The sequence below is a fragment of the Hemicordylus capensis genome, chromosome 2 (assembly GCF_027244095.1).
Source record: "Hemicordylus capensis ecotype Gifberg chromosome 2, rHemCap1.1.pri, whole genome shotgun sequence".
NCBI classification, from domain to species: domain Eukaryota; kingdom Metazoa; phylum Chordata; class Lepidosauria; order Squamata; family Cordylidae; genus Hemicordylus; species Hemicordylus capensis.
In genome coordinates this window covers 278771560-278790610 of record NC_069658.1, presented here as the reverse complement: position 1 = coordinate 278790610, position 19051 = coordinate 278771560, and the positions used below count along the sequence as shown (strand labels likewise).

The 19051-nt window shown below is 41.9% G+C and overlaps 1 protein-coding gene across 13 annotated transcripts in view; it reads left to right on the top strand.

Annotated features, from left to right (window-relative positions):
• Positions 1–14981, top strand: part of EOGT (EGF domain specific O-linked N-acetylglucosamine transferase) — a 39652-nt gene extending 24671 nt beyond the window's left edge. For 10 of the 13 annotated variants that reach the window (XM_053291141.1, XM_053291143.1, XM_053291142.1 and 7 more), the window contains 7 exons: positions 514–585; positions 762–848; positions 2365–2433; positions 2577–2638; positions 3903–4022; positions 12515–12617; positions 13003–14981. In XM_053291141.1, the coding sequence (XP_053147116.1) occupies positions 514–585; positions 762–848; positions 2365–2433; positions 2577–2638; positions 3903–4022; positions 12515–12617; positions 13003–13149 (660 nt within the window). In that variant the 3' untranslated portion in view covers positions 13150–14981. Of the gene's footprint in view, positions 1–513; positions 586–761; positions 849–2364; positions 2434–2576; positions 2639–3477; positions 3655–3902; positions 4023–8127; positions 8223–8562; positions 8734–12514; positions 12618–13002 lie in introns of those variants that run through there. The other 3 variants (XR_008315264.1, XR_008315265.1, XR_008315266.1) reach the window with 3 other exon arrangements.
• The last annotated feature ends 4070 nt before the right edge of the window (positions 14982–19051 follow it).

Below are 19051 nucleotides of genomic sequence, written 5' to 3'. Positions count from 1 at the left end.
ATTTACCTATTAATCTCTGTGGGGAACAATCCTATTCCATTTTGCTAATTCCAAAATTTTGAAATATTTCAAATTAATTAATTTGAAATTAATTTTGATGTTTTAGAATTACTTCTGACTTTACTGATCTAGTTTTTTAAAAATTGTATTCAGATTTTACTGATTTCAGATAAATCTGAATTTCCAAATCTCCATTTGCACAGGCCTACCATATATATCTGTTGTGGCTGCTACATTTAATCTTTCTCCCTTTTTGTCATATAGCCCATCATGCTTTGCTCTTCTGGATTTCCCCCACTTCTACTTGTAAATTTTCTTCAATCTATGTAGTTAGCTTTGCGTCAGATACTGTTTTTGTTTCAGTCACTTGTTCACTACCTAACACAGGGAGGGTTCAGATTGATGCTCAGATCTGGCTGCTATTGCAATATTAATAGGCTCTGCTTTATATTCACCTCTTTTAATTATACATTAGGAATTGGACTGTAACTTGTTAATTATCTCCCTATACAGGTATGCTTCAAAGAAGCAGTTTTTACGCTACTGCCTCGAATGAGGTATGGCTTATTTTATAACACCCCATTGGTGAGTAAATCTGGGATTTATTTATTTTTTTAAATCCTGTATAAAATGTGTTAACTTCATAACTAGATACATAAGTCAGAGAAGGTTGTAATGCATAACAAGCTTTCTCTTTTGTCACTGCAAAAGACTGAGCACACATGTACATCTGTATCCCTGTATATTTGTTCTGATTTCAGATCTCTGGCTGCCATGGCACAGGATTATTCAGAGCTTTTCCCCAGCATGTGCTGCACAGATTAAATGTCACACAAGAAGGACCAAAGGTATTAGTGCTTCAGTATGTCACGTGGTAACAATCACAGTTGTTAGCCAAATGAAAGTGAATTTGCATGTGCCATCTCTTCCACTACCATCTCTGTTTTAAATTCTGCTCCTGTTGGAATTTGAGCATTAAATAATTCTGTTTTCCTGTGTACACAATCAAAGTTTCATGGTAATTTAAGTAATCCTTTCTACTAGCTTGCCCTCAGTATGTGTTTCTTGCTGACAAATATGTAAAGGTGGCTGCCTTATGCACCCTTGCAGTGATGAGGGAACTATAAATAACTCTGCATTCAAAAAGACAAAGACGGCCAGAACGTGCATGAGGAGAAATATCCAATAGCTGCCTAGTGACAGTAGATATTTTTGCTAAATGTTTTTTCTCTTTATGGGAATAGTAGTACCCTGAATTTTAGAGCCATCCTGTGTTATATGCTTGGTGTTGCCAGAGAACTTCCGTCAGGATCAACCTAAGAGACAATGGCTTGTCTAAAGAGTGTGGACTTGGAACACATGATACAGCCACCTTGCTCAAAACTAAGCAGGCCTAGGCCTGGTTACTGTCTGAATAGGTGACCACCTGGAAAGCCCATGCATGCCATCTTGAGTTGGAAGAACGGCAGGACATAAATGTAACTAGTAATAATAAAGTCACCCAAGAAATCCTTGGCTGAACTGGGATGTAAAGTCTGCTCCCTGTGCTATCTGAATCTACAGCAAGATGTTGGTTCTCAATTAATTTGATTATTATTATTTTAAAGCAGATTCTGCAGTGAATACACTATGGGGCGGGGGGGGGATCCTGTAGCTTTTGAGTCTTTAAAATATTTGCCTGAAGAATATACTGCATATTTATCAAAAGAGGCTGGGATTTCAACCTCTGTGCAGCCATTTGCTGCACATATCCTACTGGTATTAATAGGTGTCATGTAGCTAAGCTTTTACATTCCATTTTTATAATTTACCCCTGAGTGTTCAATAGATTTTTAAATTGGGAAGGGAAATAACAGCCTTGTTAGATGGGCAAGTCTCTTCCCCCTCCATCATTCATTGATGCATAAAACACACTGTGTATAGCCATATGACTGCCATTCCCCTCACACCCCTGATTCTGCAGTAATAGGGGCTGTTGATGTGGTCTGCTTGTACAAAAGTAAATAGAAAGCTTTTGCTGTTCTTAACATTGTTGAGTTCTGTGTGGGTGGGTTTGGGGGGTTCTTAAGTCACTTGTTAGGCATTTATTGCAAATATTGCTTTTGGAAGAGGAAGGCGAGCTGAGAGAACACATGCTCCATGCATCTATCTTAAGATTCCTCTTAAGGAATGTGTGGCTTTCCTGGGGTAATGCAAATGAGGCGATCAAATGGAAAAGACATCTTAATCACTCCACTGATTGTTTCCATTAAGGCCTCTAATGTATTCATTGTCAACCAACTGGTCTTTCTCCTCCCCATCTTAGAATCATGGGATTATTGTGGTGCTGTTTTATTTAAACTTTAAAAATCTGTTTTTCAACAGGATGGAAAAATCAGAGTGACAATACTTGCCCGAAGTACAGAATACAGGAAGATATTAAACCAGAATGAGGTTGGAGTTCACCCCCTCTTAAAGTAAAGGCTTCTATATAATGATGGGCACACAGGAATGTTTGCAGATGTAGGAAATTGGGGGAAATATGAAAAGAGTAACAATACAACACTGAAATGTTGCTTATGTTCCTTCCTTCCTAGCTTGCCAGTGCTTTGAAAACACTGTCATTATTTGAGGTCCGAATAGTGAATTACAAGTACAAGTAAGTGCATCGGAAAGAGAGAACAGATTTGCAGTTCTTCATAAAGAAGAGACATCTATCCATGTCTTCTCTCCCTTCAAGTATAATTGCTTGGAAGTAAATCCTATTGGAACTTTATAACTATAATCCTAAACACATTTTCTAGGGAGGATGTCTCAATGAATACAATGGGATTTACAATGTATAGGATTGGGCTTTAAGAACAGCCATGACACACATCTAAAAAATATGAATCAGCTTCACATGACTGATGTTGAGGCCTGCAGTCAAATTTTGTCTAGATTTGGTGGCCAACCAAAAATGTGTGGCAAAAATGTGAATAAGTCATTGCTTTTATTCATGTACAACTACGGCAATCTCAGAGATGTAACCAGTTCTATTTTTATAACTAATAAAAGCAAAAATTCTTAAAAAAAAAAAAAAAAAGAGTGTGACTACCAACTCTGTTCCCTAAGTGGCACAGTCTTATACTTGACTTTATGTTGCTTCTCCAAAATGCAGCAATTATTTCCAGTTCCAAGCTTCCAGCTCGAGAATGGGAGATTGTTCCAAGCCCTCATCTTTAGCTTGCATTTGGAAAGCAGGGTAGGGCCTAAACATCTGACTGCTGATATGCAAGGCACAACTCACAAATGCAGAAGCCCAAACAAGCCCATTGCTGTCTTCACTGCTCCACTGGAAGTGTGGGGCAATGTGCTTTTCTGTTTGGTTGCTACATTTGTGAGGATGCTTTGCAAATGCAACAAAACAGCACCCAGCCTCCTTTCTAACCCTGGAGCTGGGGAAGGGGCAAGGGATGTGTGGAAGGGGCAAGGATGATTCTCCCTTTTTCTCCACAGCTTCAGAATGGAGGGGAGAAGGGGACTCATCTTGCTTGCCACAGGACAGCAACACAGTTGCTATGGAGAGTGATGTGGAAGCCTGGTTAAGGATACTACATCTATTTGATGTAGACAATACTGCTCTCATACTGTTAAAAAAAAAACTGTTCTACTGTCTGTTTCTAAAAATAGAAGGTGGGTCGTGAAACACTTACTGGGTTCACTTTAAGACCTGTTAATTTATTCACTGCATCAGAATCCTATTTTAAAACTTATGCCATTGTAGCTGTAAGCACATATTCTATTTTAATTTGTAGCTAATCTCAGTACAAAATCCTAGAATATCCTTGAACCATAATGATCTACCCATTATGATGCCCTGAGGGTGGGGAATGGAGTAGCACATGTTGCATGTCCATTCACGTTTTTTCTTTTTTCTGTAGGGAGCTTAAATTTTCAGAGCAGCTGAAAACTACGCACAATTCTGATATATTCATTGGAATGCATGGAGCAGGACTTACCCATCTTCTCTTTCTTCCAGACTGGGCTGTCATCTTTGAACTGTACGTCTTCATTTGGTTTTTATGCTTGCGGTTTTTAATGTCTGTCTTGTGTACTCACATGATGATGGGATGTCATTTCCTGTACCAAAGAGGGCTTTTGTTCTGTATTCTGTAATAGCTACATGACAGAGAGGGAAGAACAGCTTCTCTTGTTACAGTAGCTGTTGAACTTTACTTGGCCATACAGCTGGCAGAGGTCCTGGAAAGCTTTTTCAAGCAGGAGGAGACAACTCTGTTAATTCACCTTGATTGGATGGGGCTTGAATCTGGCTGCCCCTGGCTAAATCTAGCTGCCTTCTTGGAGTGGTCACTTGTAAAACGCACTGCCAACTAGGTCCAAACAGGACCCTAGTGACCTCCTAGTCCGATCCCTTGGCCTGAGGCAAGACCTACTCAGACCAACCCACATATGTATATAAAGATTTATCGTGAAAAAGAAGTATTATTCACTGAGGCTTTCTCTCATTTGTTTTGGTTTTCTCTATTCAGAAACTGGGGGAAAGGGCAATGCTGGTATGCAACTAGCTACACCCCCAGTGCTGACACACTCTATAGCTAAGCCCCCTGCTGTCCACAGGTACAACTCTGGTATGAGGAGGACAGTTCTGAACTCGGGGGCACTTGCTTCCCATGATATGCGGAGAAAGTGACCTTGGGTTCAACATGTTAAGGAACAGGCCTGATTTATATACTAAATCTGCTCATTAGCTAGTATACAAAATTAGGTCTGGCTCATAGTGTCACCAAGTGACCAAGTTCTTTTATATGGTGACCATGTAGGATCTGGGCGCATGGAAGAAAGGAGATCAAACCAATCCTCAAGATTCAATGGGCTTTATTGAGTATAAAAGAGTAACAACATAATCTAGCAGAAAGCAGAACACTCTATCAGTGTTACTAACAGTATTAGTAAACAGAACATCCTAGCCACAACCAGTGTTCCTAACTACCATATGTGTGTGTATTAAATCTTCCTAGAGCCTAATACAATTCAGATACAGACGGAAAAAGAGGGGGGAAGGAAGGCTGAGGGCTGGCATGGTTCAGGAATTAGTAGAGGAAAAGGATGGGGGGGGAGGAGAAGAAGGGGAAGGGACGAAAGGATTCCAGGCTTGTAGGAACAGCATATTTACCAGGATCAGAGACTTGAGAGTGGAGATCTTTTCAGCTTGAAGGAGCGAGGCGCTTGGTGGGAGACAGGAGCGTTTGCAGTTGCTCAGATCACGGCTGAGAGCCAGAGCACCATGGCTGGGGAGGTCTTGACTTCTCACTATGCAGTAGAAGTCACAGACAGTTCCTGTCCATGGACAGAGTTCCTGTTGTCGCCCCGCGGCTTAGCAGCAAACTCTGGGATCCTTGTTGGGCAGCTCTAGGCAAAAGATTGCCCGTAGGCACAAGACTGCTTGTAGGAGACAGTTCCTGTCCATGGACAGAGTTCCTGCCTCTAGCCCCGCGGCTTAGCAGCAAACTCTGGCATTGCTGTGAGCAAATCTTGCTGTAGGCACAAGATTGCTAATCTGCCATGTCCAGAGACTCCTTCTTATAGTGGTTCCATCCTTTTGAGTCTTCTGGATCACAAAAGGCGTCTATTCCTGCTATCCTCTGAATATTGTCTTTTAATTACCAAAATTAGCTCAGGATATTTGGTCAGTCCAGAGAGATCTCAATCTCATCTTCTGTTAGCTGCTATCTTGAGGAGGGGAAATTGCCCAAAGCAAATCTGCATCTCTGAGCAAATGGGCCCCCAGATGTGCTAGCCTGGTCCCAAAAGGTGTTAAAAGTCAGGAGTTAGTGAGAGAATTAGTTCTATTTTGTGTGAGACAGCAATTACATTATTTCTTGTGTACCTCTATCTAGTGTGTATTTAAAGTAACATCAAAAGGGGTACATGTGTGAGGGAGTTAATCAACACATTTGACTAGAAGCATCCTGTCATTGAGGTAAGGGGATTACTGTACAGCAGGTTAATTTCAGCAGTGCGAGACGACCCATTGTCTCAGTGAGTTTCCACAAACACTGATACCCAATGCTAGATTACCCCTGCCTCTACAAATCATTTACCAAGCATTACCCAGGCAGATCTAATTGAACTCTTAATATAAAATGAAATCAGACACAGGCCTATATTCCATATACTTCTGAGTCCATAACAAACATGGCCCTTCTCAGATAGATGCTGTGCCCAGAGACACAGGGAGCATTGCTACAGAGTGTGGCAGTGCCAGAGGATGTAGCTATCTAGTGCATTCTCATTCTCCCTTGATTCCTTTACTCAAGTACACCATATCCAGGTAGTGAATACCTGAACAGCACTACTGTGTATGTTTCCATGGGGATATGGCCTACGTTTAACCCTCAGATTACTGGTGTTGGGAGATTCTTCTTGCTCTATAACTGTGTGTGACAGGTCAAGCGTTTCTCATCTACACTGTTGAACTGCGACTCCTATCATTACCAGGTACAATTTATTGTGGCTGAGAATGGTGGGAGTTCTAATTACATAAGAACAGCCCTGCTGGATCAGGCACAAGACAAATCCGGTCCAGCATCCTATTTCATACCAGGTGCCCCTGAGAAGCCCACAGGCAAGAGGTGAGGGCATGCCCTTTCTCTTGCTGTTGCTCCCCTGCAACTGGTATTTAGAGGCATCTGCCTCTGAGGCTGGAGGTGACTTATAGCCACCAGACTAGTCGCCATTGATAATAGAGATGTGCACAGAACCACAGAGCTGCGGTCCAGCACTGGGGTGGGGGTCCCTTTAGGGGTGGGGGGAGGGTGTACTTACCCCTCCCGCTGCTTTTCCCCCTCCAGCGCGCCTTTTTTAGTTAGCAATTGGGGTGGCAGGATACCTCCCTGCCGCCCCTTCCCCCTCTCGGCTGCACCGAGACGTGTTAGGTGGTTTATAAATTAGGTGTTAAGTGGTTTATAAATGCAATAAATAAATAAAATAAAGTAGCATTGGGCCTCACATAGCTTGGGAATAATCTCAACCAAGCCACTTGTGAAACAGGATGCTGGACTAGATGGGCCTTGGGCCTGATCCAGCAGGGCTGTTCTTATGTTATTAACTGCCATGTTGAACCAAGTTGCCTATTTTAGCCTCCAGGCTCCAGGGAGGGACCTCCAGGTGCACATGTCGTGCGTGTCACTTCTCCACGACGTGTATGTGCCCGCGCGCATTGCGCTTCCTGAAGCCTTTTGCAGCCGAGAGGGGGAAGGGGCGGCAGGAAGGTATCCTGCTGCCCCAATTGCTAACTAAAAAAGGCACACCAGAGAGGGGAAAGCGGCGGGAGGGGTAAGTACCCCCTCCCCCTGCCTTTAAAGCAACCCCCACCCTAGGCCGTTTGAACCACGAACCGCCAATGCTTGGACTGGTCCAAGAGGCCTGTAGAATGGCCTCCGGACTGTTCTGTGCACATCACTAATTGATAGACCTGTCCACCATGAATTTGTCTAAGCATCTTTTAAAGCCACCCAAGCTATTGGCCATCACCATGTCCCATGGCAAAGAATTCCATAGATCAATTATGCACGGTGTGAAAAAGTACTTCCTTTCATTGGTCCCCTACCCATTTCAGACCCCTATTCATTTTCATCACTTTTTTCATTTCAGGACCAAATGGGCTTCTCCCATTCATTTTGGAGCCCATTTAGAGTTTGCAGTTAGTTTTGTTTGGATTCTTTTCTAATTAGTGCTTCATTTGTTGGTCCTATATATCCTGGCCTTCAGTTTCATGGGTTGACTCCTGGTTCTAATGTAAGAGAGGGAGAAAAAATTCTCTCAGTCCACTCTCTCTACTCCATGCATAATTTAATACACCTCTATTGTGTCCTCATAGTCACCTCGTTTCCAAACTAAAAAGCCCCAGATGCTGTTGCCTTGCCTCATAAGGAAGGTGCTCCAGACCCCTGATCAACTTAGTTGCCCTCTTCTTTACCTTTTCCAGTTCTACAATGTCCTCCTTAAGATACAGTGACCAGAACTGCAAACAGTACTCGAAATGTGGCCATACCATAGATTCATATAAGGTCATTATAATATAAGCAGTTTTATTTTCGATCCCCTTCCTAATGATCCCTAGCATGGAATTTGCCTTTTTCACAGCTGCCATTCACTGAGTCGATGCTTTTGATGAGCTGTCCACCACGACCCCAAGATCTGTCTCTTTGTCAGTCACTGACAGCTTAGACCCCATCATGGTATGTGTGAAGTTGTGTTTCTTTGACCCAATATGAATCACTTTACAATTGCTTACATTGAACCACATCTGCCATTTTGTTGCCCACTCCCCCAGTTTGGAGAGATCCTTTTGGAGCTCCTCGCAAGCTCTTTTGGATTTCACTACCCTAAATATTTCAGTGTCATTTGCAAATTTGGCCACTTCGCTGGTTACCCAAACTTGTAAATTATTTTTGAACAAGTTAAAGAGCACTGGTCCCAGTACAGTTCCCTGGGGGACTCCATTTCTTACTCCCCCCCCACACACACACATTGTGAAAACTATCTATTAATTCCTATTCTCCATTTCCTGTCCTTCAGCCAGTTACCAATCCACACACGAACCTGACTCCTTATCCCATGATTGCTAAGTTTACTAAAGAGCCTTTGGTGGAAAACATTTTCAAAAGCTTTTTGGAAGTCCAAGTATATGATGTTGACTGAATTACCTATATCCACATTTCTGCTGACACTCTCAAAGAATTCCAAAAGGTTAGTGAGGGAAGGCATGCTGTTCCTCCTTCAGCAAAGTCTGTTCTACTATATGTTTAACAATTTTTTCCTTAAGTATGCTTTCCATCAATTTAGCCAGCACAGAAATTAAGCTAAATGGCCTGTAATATCCCAGATCCCCCTGGATCCTATTTTTGAAAAATGGAGTTACATTAGCTACTTTCCAGTTCCCTGGTACAGTGCCTAATTGTAGGGACAAGTTACATATTTTTGCTAGGAGATCAGCAATTTCACATTTGATTTCCTTCAGAATTCTTGAGTGGAATCCATCTGGCCCTACCAATTTGTTACTTTTTAGATTCTCAAGATAGTTTTAGAACATCCTCTCTTATTGCCTCAAATTGACCCAGTTGTTCACCCTCCAAGCCCGAGAAGCTCAGTTCTGGAGCGGGTATATGTTCAGTATCCTCTGCTGTGAAGACAGATGCAAAGAACTCATTCAGCTTCTCTGCAATCTCCTTATCCTCCTTAATAATCCCTTTCATGCCCTCATCATCTAAAGATCCAACTGCCTCCCTGGAAGGTTTTCTGGCTCTAATATATTTAAAGAGGTTTTTGTTATTGCCCTTGACACTTCTAGCTGTGTACTCCTCAAACTCTCTTTTTGCATTCCTTATTGTCTCCCTGCATTTCTTTTGCCAGAGTTTATGTTCCTTTCTATTCTCTTAACTTGGGCAGGACTTCCATTTTCTAAAGAAAGTCTTCTTTCCTTTTATGGCTTCCCTGACATTTCTTGTTAGCCATGCTAGTTTCCTCCTGAACTCGGTGGTACCTTTCCTCCTTTTGGGTATACATTCCAACTGAGCTTCTAGTATTGTCATTTTGAATAAATTCCATGCTTTCTAGAGTTATTTGACTTTCCTGACTTCCCCTTTCAACTTCCTTTTTACCAGTTCCTTCATATTTGAGAAATTTCCTCTTCTGAAGTCCAACGCACCTAAATAGGACTTTCTGGGCAATTCCACACTTGCATATAAGCTGAATTGGATCACACTATAGTGACTGTTTCCCAATAGTTTTACAACTCTGACATCTCGCACCAGGTCCTAGGCACCACTCAGGATTAAGTCCAAGGTCTTATTCTCTCTGGTTGGTTCCATGACCAACTGTTTTAAGACATAGTCATTTAGCATGTCTAGAAATTTGGCCCCTCTGTCAATACCCACATGTGAATTTGCCCAGTCTATGTGAGGGTATTTGTTATTATTAATAACAAATTATTACATTATTACAGCTCTATCTTGCTTTTGGTGCTTCTCTGATTTGCTTCTCCAACTCCAGGTCACTCTCAGCATTTTGATCTGGAGGGTGTAGCATGTCACTTAGTAACACATTTCCTTTCAATCCTCTTATTGTCACCCATAATGATTCTGTGGAGGACTCCGGTCCTCCTATGTTTTCTAGCTTGTTGGATTCTATCCCTTCTTTAATATAAAGTGCTACTCCAAACCCAAACCTTCCCTCCCTGCCCTTTCTGTAGAATTTATATCCAGGAATAACAGTGGTTCTCACCATTCCGCCAGGTTTCTGTTATGCCCATTATGTCCACAAGTTAGATCTCTTGCGCCTGAAATGTTCAAGTGTCTGCCATTTTGGATCGGAGTGGATGACATCATCAAAAATGATATCATTGGGGAATCCCTATGTGTCCATACAGCTGTAGCAAATTTGGTTCAAATCAGCCAAGCAGTTCAAAAAGTTAGTCCAGTTGTGTCTCAAACATTTATGCATCCACCATCTTGAATTGGGGTGGATGACATCATCACAAACTATGCCATTGAGATGTCCCTGTGTGTCACTCACTACAACTGAACCCCCTTTGGTTCAGATCAAGGTCCATAAGTTAGATCTGTTGCACCTCAAATGTTCACGCATCTGTGATCTTGGATTGGGGTTTATGACATAATCACAAACTATGCCATTGCGGTTTTCCCATGTGCCCCTACAGCTGTAGCAAATTTGGTTCAAATTGGTTAGACAGTTCACAAGTTAGCCCACTTGTGCCTCAAATGTTTACACATCTGCCATCTTGAATCAGGGTGAATGACATTATCACAGACTATGCCGTTGAGGTGTTCCTATGTGTCCCTACAACTGTACCTGATTTGATTCATATTGGCCCAGGTGTTGCAAAGTTGATGGGGTGGGGGACACACGGACACACAAAATGTTGGGTGATCGCATACGCCTACTGGAAAGTAGGCTAACAAACACATAAAGAGCCCCAATATTAATTCTCTTTCTGCCAGCACAAAACAAAAACCCCTCTAATTACAGTGTATGAAAACATTCGTTTCCACATGAGATAACCATCACAAAACATATAACTCTTAAGAAATTTTTCCAAATTTTCTGAAATAGATAGAAAGGGCAGAAATTATATTTCTTTTCCACATGCTGCCAAATCAGTAAATCAGTTTTGTACTACTGCACCTCCACTTTCACCCCCACTTTTGAACTATTAGATGTTTTGCCAATATCAAAGCTCAAAGAATCCATGCCTTTTCATATCTGGACAATTTCCAGTTACTCAGAATTAGTATTGTTACTTCTGATGTAAATATGAAATTGCTATTCATAAACATACAGTAAAACATACTGCTTACTATTCATAAACATACTGTATTTGTTCTTTGCAAAGTATCTTTGCAGGATTAGAGCACAAAGCATTCCCAAAATAATTAAAGTAATGTAGCTCCTTGTACATTACATCTCCATCAATTATCACTATTTAACTCTTGATGGAAAATGGGATCGATTGTACCCAATTTGAGCAGTTTAAAAAACCATAAAACCTAGTGCTCAATGCTCTGCAACTCCATCTTCCAGGTGAGGTTCAGCCTTAAAGAGCTCAAATACCATCCCTCCACCCCATATTCTCTCTAAAATGGCCTTTTTATTAATATGAGATTGGGGCATCAACAACCCCTATTGTTTGTTTGTTTGTTTGTTTTATTTTGTTTTATTTTATTTTTACATTTTATATCCCACTTTTTCTCCAAGGAGTCCAGAGCGGTATACTACATACTTAGGTTTCTCCTCCATGTTAACTGAAAGAACTGTGCACTTAACAGTGCTAGGGGTCAAAGAGACACCACAAAATACTGTCAAAGTATTATGAGCAATCTTCATGTCCATAGATGTCCTAAATCGTAGAATCTATTCATTCTGTGTCTTGTGAGAAAGGAGCACAGAGGCTGAACACGCAAGATCTTTCCTAGATTCCAAATAGAATAAGAGATCACTCATCTTCTCAGGCACATCAACAAATGTTTTTGGGTATATATAGTACTCCAAGGAGACTAAAAATGTACTGTATCAGTCAATTGGGGTAAAAATTATCCTGGATTATCCAACACTTAAAAAACCTGTGGGTTGCATTAAGTATGACACTGATTGCACAAATTTTAAAAATAAACACTTTATTTACTATTTAACTGTTTACGGGGAGGAGTAAAGAAACAATGGAAGGCACTGGAGCCCTCAAAACCCTAAATAGCACTCGTCTGCTCACACTGTACAGACTAGTGCAGCAATGGAGTTCTATTAAAAACAACAACAAAAGACCCCACCACAAATCAGATCTAGAAATTCACAGGAAGGCAACCCCGAAAACACGGGAATGCAAGACTCACTGCAACGTCATCTAGGGGAGTTGCCTAGTAGAATGTCATCTTAGGCCTCTTCTGCTCTTTTCCCCTACAGCAAGAGGGAAGTGTGCTAGTGGTCACGTGCTATGTTCTTTCCCCTATTTCCTTAGATACAACTGTGAAGATGAACGTTGTTATTTAGATCTAGCAAGGCTGAGAGGTGTCCATTACATCACATGGCAACGGAAGGATAAAGTGTTCCCTCAGGACGAGGTAGTGCATGGAGGCGGGTGGGGGTGTGATGGCAGTGACTCCTGGTTCTTGTTTAATTGTGTTAAAGATTAGTTTTACCCTTCTCTGTTCTTGTACATGAATTATGATTCTACTGCTTCAGCCCAAATTAAATTCTCTGCTCTGATTAAGGAGTCATTTTATATTAATAGCTGGAAGAGGAAGAGAAATGAAATTAATTGGCCATTAGTTCAGATTGTCAATAGTGCTGCTGTTAGGCATTTTTGTACTGACACTGTTGCTTTAGGGTGGATCAATAAATCAGTGATTATGAATTAAAATAATTACTCAATTTGCTGCCTATTTTTCCAGCAAAAGAGCTGACTTGCTTGCTTCCCTAAAACCATTTTAACTCCCTTTTCTTCAGGGGCATCATCCAACACTAGGAAAGCACCCGAAGTTTACAAATTACTCCTTCGATGTGGAAGAATTTGTCCGCTTGGTGCTCTTGGCGGCTGATCATGTATCACAACACTCCAAGTGGCCATTTAGAAGAAAACACGATGAATTCTAGGTCTAATATCAGGTTTTACATAGTATTTTAAATACTAAAGTGTTTAGAAGGTCATCAGTTTTGATACACAATTGATAATTGCTAATTTTTTTTTCCCTGGAGGGAAAAGGAAAAAAGCTAACGGAATGGGAGTAACATGGTATACCCAGCTCTTTCATTGTGTCTTATTTCTGTATTTTTTATTTACTTATTGACATCTCGCTTCCTAATTTTACTTGAGTTTGAATTATGTGAGCTCTATTTATTAAGATGACTAATGTTTGCACTGCTTTCTTCCTGTTTATTTTAGGATGGCCACCTTCATTATTAGAAAGGATGACTGTTTAAAACTGTGCAGTTAAAGATAAGCACACAGGATCCTGTTTGTCATCTTCCCTTCTTCTTATTTAGGTCATTCAATAGCATTCCAGATTTTTAAAACTCTGTCATCCCTCTCTTCTTTCTATGCTTGCAAGACACTCCATAGTCCTAAATAAAGGAAGGTAGAGAAAGAGAATAGGATGATGAATACCGCTTTTCAACAAAAAGTTTCCAAAGCGGTTTACATAGATATAGATAGATAAAATGGCTCCCTGTCCCCAAGGGCTCACAATCTAAATAAGACACCAGCAACAGCTACTGGAGGGATGTTGTGCTGGGGATGGATAGAGCCAGTTGCTCTCCCCGTGCTAAATACAGAGAACCACCACTTTTAAAAGATGCCTCTTTGCTCAGGTAGCAGGGGTTCAGAATGCAGCTGAGTTGCTGCCATTTTAAAGAGAAAATGCAGAGCCAGAAAAAAGCAGGTGCTGACAAACTTCTAATTCTTGCAGGGTTAAAAGAACAACTATTACTATTCTTATTTAATTCCTCCCTTGTTTCTACTGCTGTCCATCCATTTCAAATTACATTTGTCATGTATAAATTTAATTAACCGACATAGGAAACTATATGTCTGTGATGCACTCGGGCAAGTCATGTTAAAAAATGCCGTTGTTTTTTTCTTCTCACCAGTAGACTCTAAATTTCAGAATTATTGGCTGACATTCTGACTGATGAAACACTTGTGTAATGAGCAGTGTTGCATTGGTGCGAAAAGACTGCATAGTTGCACTAAAAAATCCTGCAAGGATTTGCACAAAATTCCCTTGAAAATAAATGAGATGTGCTGTACTCGCACACTGTTGTGCAAACGCAAGCATGTTTGCAGTAGTGCAACACGAGGAGAGCTGGTCTTGTGGTAGCAAGCATGACTTGTTCCCTTTGCTAAGTAGTGTCTGCCCTTGTTGAATTTGAATGGGAGACCACATGTGAGCACTGTAAGATATTCCCCTCAGGGGATGGAGCTGCTCTGGGAAGAGCAGAAGGTTTCCCTCGCTGGCTTCTCCAGGATAGGGCTGAGAGAGATTCCTGCCTGCAACCTTGAAGAAGCTAGTCTGTGTAGACAGTACTGAGCTAGATGGACCAATGGTCTGTCTCAGTATATGGCAGCTGCCTATGTTCCTACTAGTCTGGATCACAAGCACCAGACTTAGCACAGTTAGCTAGCACAAGCACTTTGCACTAGTGCGACATCTTTTCACAAGTGCTCAGTTTGGCTGTCGACCTCTGTGTGTGATAGGAAGGAAGTTTATGTTCTTTGGAAGAAAATCGGGTGTATTTTTGTAACCCATGTGTGTTAGAACTATCCTACTGTAAGTTTTAAAAATGAAATTTTAAAAAGGTGTAACATCAGTGCTGAATGGAAATGTATGACCATGCATGTAACTTTAAAACTACAAAACCCTTGGAAACTTAAGACTTAATGCTTTAAGACAATTTACTTTTTCCTAAATAAACTTTTCTATTATTTATGTGTTTGCACTACAGTGGTGATTAGAAAAATCCAAATATAATTGTGTATGCATGTCTAACACTTACTGGTAAGCAGGTTCCACTGATCTCAGTAGGACTGTTTCCAAGAGAAGGTGCTTAGCATTATAGCCTACAGTGATGCAGAGACCATCTTTCCTTAAACAAGTAAGGCAAATTGAATCATATATCTTGAGGCCTTAGCATACCACAGATGATGTCCCCTCACTTGCATGAAGTACCTCATTGCTCTTGCCGGACCACCTCTTGCTGTGCTGGGAATATATTAATCTACTTTCTTGTGACCTTGTTGCAAAAGAAGTGCTCCCTACATCTTATTTCGCTCTACCTGTCACACATTTCACGACAGCCATTTTTCCCCACTTAACATGGATAGTGCAAAATCAATGTTATTTAGCAGGTTGAGTGAGAGGGCAAGACAAATAGGATGAAGGACAACATAAGTTCCATGCTTTTATAGTTCAGTGGGGTGGAGTGGGGGATACATAATTTGAATTCCAGTATGTAGCTATGGTGGAGGGGGGTAGCTCATTTGTAGAGTACATGGTTTGCATATGTGCAGATCTATGATTCAGTCCCTGGCATCTTCAGTTAAAAGGATCAAGTTCTAGGTGATGAGAGAGAGCTCGGCTTGAGGTCTTGGAGAGCTTCTGCTAGTCCAAGAAGATAAAACTGATTCCGATGGTCTGAGCAGGGTGGTCCTTTCATGAGGCAAGGTGAGGCCATTGCCTCAAGTGGCAGATTATTGAGGCACCAGCAGAGTGACAAGGTGCCCTACCACCACTGCCTTCAGAGCAGCTTTTATAGACTGATCTGACCTTTGCAAATTTTTCAAGCAGTGGGTCTCCGCACACTCGTTGCAAAGCTTGCAAGAAGCAGAAGTGAAGGAGAGAAGGCTGCTGGCAACCTTCCCTGCTCTCCATGCTACTTTCAAAATTTGCAAGGATCAGTTTTGAAAGAGCACTGCCCCCTCCCCCTCATGGGTGTGGAGCAAGGCAGCATTTGGTGCCTCATGTCAGGTGCCACAAGACCAGATCTGACTCTGTATAAGGCAGCTTCATACGTGCTGTTGGCATAACAGAGTCCTTGATGATGGAACAGGAGTGTCAGAAGTCTTCCTGTCTGGTGCGAGTAGGATATCTCCAGTTCATACCAGACAGGAAGTCTTCTGACACTCCTGTTCCATCATCAAGGACTCTGTTATGCCAACTATACGCATTCCATGGTGCCCAACCACAGCACGTATGCAGCTGCCTTATACAGAGTCAGATCTGGTATTGTGGCACCTGACATGAGGCACCAAATGCTGCCTTGCTCCACACCCATGAGGGGGAGGGGGCAGTGTGCTTTCAAAACTGATCCTTGCAAATTGAAAGGAGAGAAAGGAAGGTATCTGTTTCCTCTTCCTCTCACCTGGTGACTGTTCTATAATTTGGGACATGTGGTGTAGAGGTATTGGAGAAAGCACAGCAAAAGGTTCGATGGCACTCAAGTACCATTCCAGTCAGGCCAAAACAGAATGAAAAGACTGTTGTCTTAAACTGAGTGTTCACGGAAGTCAGTGCAAACTGCTTTGTGTATTTGGAGAGGACTGGGGTAGAAGTGCTATGTAGCAGAGTGATGCTCTTATGCTGTGTTCTTAAGACTAGCCCAGTTTAGCAAGAATGTGTTGCCCTCTTCTGCAACAACTCAAGGCAAGCCTGCAGCTCATGTCTGTAGTGGCACAATTAAGCCTCCATGAAGTAAGCAGCTTTGCATAGTCACACACACACACCCTACTGTGCCTTCCTCTGGGAGGCTGTCTTATGTCTGTAAAGCTGCAGTGGTCGTGGTCTTCATTTCACATGCTGTACAGCTCACTTTAATAGAACTGTGGTAATGGTGAATTCTTATCAGGATGATGCCATGTTCTGCCCCCTGACCACAGCACTGCTGTTGTCCCACTGTCTTTCCATACGGCTCGTTGCCCATGGTACTGGTGTCGTGAGGAATTAGTTGCCTGCCATTCAGTATGGACATAATATGACACCTAAGGTGATTTCAAAGTCAATTTGCCTCTGCAGCCCTAGCAAACAGAGGCGCGGGAAAAGCACAGCGAGAAGAATGCATTGGCACAGACCTGCATTGTCTGTGCACTCAAGGTTTTGAATGAGTCGATCAGCAAATGTTTCAGCCCTGCATAGCTTCAAAGAGAAGTCTTGCTTATTGGTATGCAAAAGCAGGAAAGTGTTATATTAAGTGTAAACACTTGAGTAGTATATAACTGTGGATATTATTGACTTCTATTTTTTTAACAATCATAAGCAATTTCATAGAGCGTGGGCCTATTTGCTGTCCTGCCTATAGGGGAAAAAATGAATTACTGTAAGAGTAACTTGCATATAGATCTCTTGTGACCTGAAGCATTGCAGAAGAAAGCTAGAGATCTCTGAAATGGAGCGAATTATGAGATTTGCTTCCCTCCTTGAACTAGGGCAATTGACAGAGAAAGCTGTATTTATAGAACTTGAAAGGAACTATAAAAGCCAAATTGTACCTTTTGCCATGAAAAGTACCTTTCAAAACATACTGATTTTTTATATTTGCATTGGTATTGTAAGCTTCATTTAACAAAGCAAAATTTTATAGCAGTGAATTACTAAGGAAAAGGGTTAACTGTGTAATGCAGAAATGTACTTGAAAATAGACATTTTCATACAAAGCCTCAAACCGCTGTAAACATTTCCCCTCAAAGTTCTGTCAGGAGTTTAAAGGGATGTTAACTTATAAGGGTTCTGCATGGAACCATTCACTGCTTTGAACAAAGGTTTGGCTTTCAATGCACTTCTCATCCAGTAGCAAGCCAAAATTCTTGGAAATTGACTTGGGTAATACAGAGACCTTAAATGGCACATCGAATACACCACATGGGTGTAGCTGACATTTTGTTCAATGTCCTGCAAGGATGTTTGCCTTCCGTCCTATTCAGGTGTTATGCCTGAATGTGTGTGGGACGGAGCATGGGAGCATGTTGGCTAACCACGCACACCCTGTTCCTCAAAGCCCTGGTGTGTTCTCAGTGCCTGTTTGCAACAACAAGCACTGAATGCACAGAAGCTTGTTCAATTCAGTACAGAAGCCATATATCATGAGGCAGGGTAGCGGTGGACAGGACGGAATGGACATTCATACATTCAGCACTTGTCTTTGTAGATAAACACCCTATGTCACTGGTTCCCAACCTGGGTTGCTCCAGATGTTGCTGAACTATGACTCCCAGCATCCCCAGCCATAATAAACTATAGCTGGGGATGCTGGGAGTTGTAGGTTAGCAACATCTGCAGAAACCCAGATTGGGAACTACCTCCCTATGTGAACACTTAGGGCAGAGCTGCTCAACTTCTGCAGATGTTGGCCTACAATTCCCATAATTCCTGGCTATTGGCCACTGTGGCTGGGGATTATGGGAGTTGTAGTCCAAAAACCGATGGGGGCGGCTAGGTTGAGCAGGCCTGACTTAGGGGCATTGCTAGCTGATGGGCTCTTGTTTGTCTCTCTCATGCATCTGTTGAACATATTGGATGGGATTTACTAGAGAGGACTTGCAGAGTTTAAGCATCTGCTTGGCAATAAGATCAAGGAAGAAAGAGGAAAGCACCCACTTGCCTTTCCCATCTCCTTTCACCACATGGGAATGGGCTACTGTCCCAGAGATCCTCACTACAGTATTTTTTTTGTGTGTCATTTGACAAAAGGCCTTAAATTGGCAAGGCTATCTGCTGACAAGAGGTGACTTTGGATATTGTAGAGGATTGAAGGCAGCTGAGGGACTTGCTGCTCTGGTGAAACATCTAAAGCGGGAACATTCATGTCCTCTACGATGGGCTGTATGAAGTGTACTCGCAACTGGAGCAGAAGTGTCTCACTGCAGTAGACGAGCTGGTGTGCAAGTTCTAATTTTGGATGTTAGAACAAAAGCCTTAGAAGAGGGAGGATACAGATTCAGATTTGCACTACATTGGATAATGTATCTGTGCAATTTGTGCTTCTTTACAAAGGACTGCAGGACTGT